Source organism: Littorina saxatilis, unplaced genomic scaffold (genome assembly GCF_037325665.1).
Source record: "Littorina saxatilis isolate snail1 unplaced genomic scaffold, US_GU_Lsax_2.0 scaffold_2186, whole genome shotgun sequence".
Classification (NCBI taxonomy): domain Eukaryota; kingdom Metazoa; phylum Mollusca; class Gastropoda; order Littorinimorpha; family Littorinidae; genus Littorina; species Littorina saxatilis.
Window position 1 is genome coordinate 1 of NW_027126976.1, and position 5245 is coordinate 5245.

At 45.5% G+C, this 5245-nt stretch overlaps 1 protein-coding gene across 1 annotated transcript; it reads right to left on the reverse strand.

Annotated features, from left to right (window-relative positions):
* Window positions 1-301: 301 nt before the first annotated feature.
* Window positions 302-4189, reverse strand: LOC138955440 (alpha-(1,3)-fucosyltransferase C-like). Its single transcript, XM_070327047.1, has one exon. It carries the CDS (start codon window positions 4116-4118, stop codon window positions 2781-2783), a length of 1338 nt encoding a protein of 445 aa, XP_070183148.1. The 5' UTR covers window positions 4119-4189; the 3' UTR covers window positions 302-2780.
* Between the last annotated feature and the right edge of the window lie 1056 nt (window positions 4190-5245).

A 5245-nucleotide genomic window follows, 5' to 3' on the forward strand; every position in this document is an offset into this window, starting at 1 on the left:
ACACAACAGGCACTGGCAACGGGGTGGGCGTGATCAAAGTGGGCGGGGCCTGTGGGTTGCTCTCAGCAAGACTACTACAATAAAAGAAACTAGTAAATCACCCTAACCACGTGACATCCAAGAAATAAGCCCCGCCCACCTCGTGTTGATTGCCTGTGGCACAAACACACACACACACAAACGCACACAAACACACACACACACACACACACACACACTCACGCTAACACACACACACACACACACACACACACACACACACACACACACACACACACACACTATTATATTAAGTCGCCTTGTGTCGATTCCCAGTCTATCAGAAATCATTTATTAAAAACTGAGTGAACTCAAAGGAATATAACTGAACACAAAAAACAGTGTGTGGGGTGTTGTTGTTATGTCGCATGAATACCTTAAAGGCACAGTAAGCCTCCCGTAAACCATCACAGATACGGTCAGGCTTTTACACACAGTACAAACACCCTTTCATTTAAACACTCACCGATTGAGAACATCCTAGGTGCCCTCCGTAAAGAGCGAACAATTTTCAAAGAATTTATTTTTGCGTGGTTTATCTTACCCCTGAGCCATCGTGAACCCGTGTGATCCAGTTTCCCTTTTTCACCATGTAGTCGTCAGTTAGTCATTTGAATGCGACTCGATGTGAGCTTATCTACAATAGCACGTTTTTAAGCACGAAACAAACGGCTGTGGTTCACAAGAACTCTAGCGATGGCTTTTGACTGTTGAGAGGAACGGCGATATGTACTGATAAACCGTCGTCTGCTACGACCCTTGCTTGACCCTGCTTCCGGGCTTTTCTGAATGAGACCCGAAGGGAAGTAACTCATTTTTGACAATCTGCAAAATTAATTCTTTAAAAATTGCTCGCTCTTTACGTAGGGCACCTAGGATGTTCCCGTTTGGTGAGCGTTCAAATGGAAGGGTGTTTGTACTGTGTGTACTATAAAAGCCTGACAGTAGTTTACGGGAGGCTTACTGTCCGGGCGTGATTTCCGGTATTGAATATTCATAACAGCCAGCACCAAAACGAGGCGCCATTATTGGTAAAGGCTAAGTCCACGAAAATAAATTCTTTGAAAATTTCTCACGCTCGACAGAAAGCAGCCAGGATGTTCCCGTTCGGTGAGCGTTCAAATGGAAGTATGCTTGTACTGTATGTAGACGCTCGGGGAGCTCTGTGATGGTTTACGGGAGGCTTACTGTGCCTTTAAAATAAGTATTTTAAACGCTCAGTTTTTCAAACTCGGTAACAGCTGATTTTGAGTGCCCATTTAAACCTCTGATATTGTCAAATGATTGATTGTTTTTCTGATTGAGCTTGTAAGAATGAAATTTGGTGGAGTTAATATGAGGTTAAAGATGTTTTTCATTTTAGACTTGGACATAAACATTGTCTGTTTATTTTGCAGCAGCTTAACAGAGAACATAACTCGGTGGTTATGAGTAGTTTTACAAAATAATCAAATAGAAACATAAGAAAGGAGACGAAGAGCTTGTTTACATAATTTAGAAATGTATTGAATATGGGCTGTGTATGCTTTATTGTGCTTTCCCGTTGTTTTCGTGCTTGTTTTTTGTTGTTGTTTTTTTGAAGATGCATATAGCATAGTTTTGTATGTCTGGTGTTATTTGATGTTGCTGTCTGATGTTGTTGTCGTGTACCAAAAAGAATTAAAAATGTGTTAAAAAAAAACGTTAAAAAGATTAAAAAAAATAAAAGATTTTGAGTGTCATTTCGAGACTGCATTTCTCCATGACGCGCGTTCTTCGCTTACTGTTGATTCTTCATACAGTTCCTTTTGCCGCTGAGAGATCGACCAAATGAGCTACAGCGTTCGGTTTGGGAGTTTGAATAGAAGATAACACTATTATGCCTTATTATCAGAGTTTCAGCGTTCTGGATTTTTTTCCAAATCTAAATACTGTGTTGACCGGTCCTTTGAGACCGGGTATATTCTCAAATTAACTGTGTTTGTTTACGCCGTGTTATGCGTTTTAGCCCCGTAAAGCACGGCATGCGCAAGTTAGTGTTACCCCCCGCGGGTTAGGGGGAAGAATTTACCCGATGCTCCCCAGCATGTCGTAAGAGGCGACTAACGGATTATTTTACCCTTGTTAAGTGTTTCTTGTATGGAATATAGTCAATTTTTGTAAAGATTTTAGTCAAGCAGTATGTAAGAAATGTTAAGTCCTTTGTACTGGAAACTTGCATTCTCCCAGTAAGGTAATATATTGTACTACGTTGCAAGCCCCTGGAGCAAATTTTTGATTAGTGCTTTTGTGAACAAGAAACAATTGACAAGTGGCTCTATCCCCTCTCCCCCCTTTCCCCGTCGCGATATAACCTTCGTGGTTGAAAACGACGTTAAACACCAAATAAAGAAAGAAAGAAAGCGTATGTGTTTGCTAGATTACATGTTTGACTTCCTGAATCCAACGGTATTTATCTGCTTCGAGAAATGTGTAACCATAAGAAATAAATCAAATACGATGATGAACGGAATCGGGACTCAGGATACAGGAGAGCTGACGTCGATAACCACCCGCCGATTTAAATTCGTTTCATTGATTAGCTCATTTACGAAACATTTTCAAGCAAATCAATATAGGGATATCTAAATTACAGCACAGTGAATGTCCCTTGACATTTTCAAGGTCCAATTCGTCGGAAACCTTTCCCGAAATGGCGCCTAAGATGTAATAGCTTTAATGTAAGACAACAGCTCGTCCTATGACACAGAGATTGTCCGCGCCTATACCTTTTTATAGTAAGACAGCTTGGAGCTTTCTACACACGCGTCAGTCTCCAACCAGGCGGGCAGATCCTCGTAAACCTTAGAGGTCAGGTTTGGCTCGTGCAGCATGTCGCACAACCTACACCACGGCTCAGTTGATCTACACCTCGAATGCGTGTACCGAGCTTTTCTTTCCAGCATGGCCGTGTAGGCCTCTAGGTTTTCCCCCAGGGCGTGTAGGTACCTGGCCAGTCCTCGAGGGGATGGGAAGTCGGCCGTGTTGATGTAGGTCCCTTCAGGGAAGTACTTCTGGTAGTCAACTCCGCCTAGGACCACAGGAACGATGTCAACATCCTCGCCGAACTTGTCGAAAAACTTCTCCGTCACGTACTCCCTACAGAGCGAGTTTTCGAAGGACAGGTAGAAGCGGTACTTGTGGGTCAGGAGGTCGTCACACAAGGACCCATGTTTCTTGGGGCACGAGAGGCTCCCGCATTCACCGTAGATGTCAACGTCGATGTGTTTCCCAAGCTCTTTGGCGTAGTCTTCTCTCCTGCTCCCATATTTGTATTGCGTGTCGCACGAGCTGACGAACCAGGCCACGGACCTCGTCTTCCTGGCGACGATCCGTCTGAAGTCTTTCTTGGGAGGACTGTCGAGTCGGACCAGTTGACCGATTGGCGCGAAGAAGTCCGAGTGTGTTCTGTAGGTCATGGTCCAGTTGAAGACCCCCCGCCACCTGGGGGACTTGTACCCTAGGTACCAGTGATTGGGTGCCTCCATCCCCCGGGCCACCCAGATCTGTCCAGGCGGCTTGCGGAAAGGTGGCGCAGACCTGTGCATCTTGCTCGCGTGGAAGACGACCGCGTGGGCCTTGGTCTGCTGTGAACGATCAAAGGTCATCGTGCAGGGACCTCTGGTGGGCCTCAGGCATTGCTCAGAAAACCCGCCCTTTTTCTCAGGAAAATGGTTCCCCTCTTGATAGTACAGGATGACTTTGGCTTTACCCTTGTCTTTATAGAATTGTTTGGGTGGTGGTTTAAATTCCTCCCCCGAACAAAAGGCTTGCTCCTCTTTGGTGAGTATGTAGGGGGATGATAGTTTGTCTGGATCATCCGAGACTGCTGTAGCATCCTTTAGTAATCGTGCACTTGTGGCCGTGTCATCGTTGGTGCCTTCAGAGTCACCGGAAGATCTGTTGTCCTTTCCTACATGATCATTTCTCTCATTATTATTGAGGACTGCTTTTGACAAATCTTTATTTTCAGGCGTTCGCTCGTCATGGTGTCCAAACGTCCCTCTCGCCCCGTCGTTGTCGTATGAATATACAACCGGGGAGAGTTTGGGAATGAACATGACGCTGAATATCCCCCACGTGAGAAGCAGTAGAAATGCGAGCAGCAGAATTGGTAAATTTTTCGATCGCCACATCGTCCACGATCTTTCAACCTGCAGAGAGAAAATACAAAAAATGCAATGTTTTGTCAACGTTTGCTCCTCTGATATCTGACTTTCTTTATGCGTGCGTGTGTGTGTATGTATGTGTGTGTGTGTGTGTGTGTGTGTGTGTTTCTGTGTGTGTGTGTGGGTGTGTGTTTGTGTGTGTGTGTGTTTGTGCGTGCGTGCGTATGTGTGTGTGTTTGTGTGTGTGTGTGTTTGTGTGTGTTTGTGTGTGTGTGTGTGTGCCTGCCTGCCTGCACGTCTGTCCATCTGCCTTTTCTCTCATCCTTTTCTATTATGTCCCTTCAGTCAGTATTCAGTGTGTATTTCATGGAGACTAGAAAACGAGAGAGGGAGGCGTTGATGTATTTGTGCGTGCGTGCGCGCGCGTGTTTGTGTGTCTGTGTGTGTGTGTATGTGTGTGGGTGTGGGTGGGTGTATGCGTGTGGTGTTTGCTTGTCTACGTGTGTTTGCGTGCTTGTATGAGTGTGTGTATGTGTGGGTGCGCGCGCGTGTTTGTTTGTATGTGTGCAAGGGCGGATCAATTCACTTTGGACGGGGGGGGGTTACAAAATGACTGCGAAGATACAAGTTGACGGCGCCGAAGGCGCCTAAGCCTCTAGGGGGGTCCGGGGGCATGCCCCCCCGGAATTTTTTTTATCCAAAGAAGCAAAATAGAGCTATCTGGTGCATCCTGAGCCAATAAATTACCTCTTTTTTGGGGGGGTGGGGGGTGGGGGGGGTTACGTAACCCGTGTAACCCCCCCCCCAGATCCGCCCTTGTGTGTGTGTGTGTCTATGTCTGTGTCAGTGTGTGTGCTTGTGTGTGTAGAGCGATTTTCTGAAAACATTTAGGAAACTATATTGTAAGCGATAATATAGCATGACTTCCCTCCTTTGTCTCTGTTATTCTAGTGAGTAAATACACCGCGATATTGCTCCGTAGGCCTAAAGTTCGGCCATGACCTAGGCAAATAATTTGCGCAGCCGCAGAAACAAGAACAAGTCGCGTAAGGCGAAAATGCAACATTTAGTCAAGTAGC

Excerpts from the sequence above, each read along its gene's own strand:
- LOC138955440 (XM_070327047.1), bottom strand. The coding sequence starts at position 4,118 with ATGTTCATTCCCAAACTCTCCCCGGTTGTATATTCATACGACAACGAC.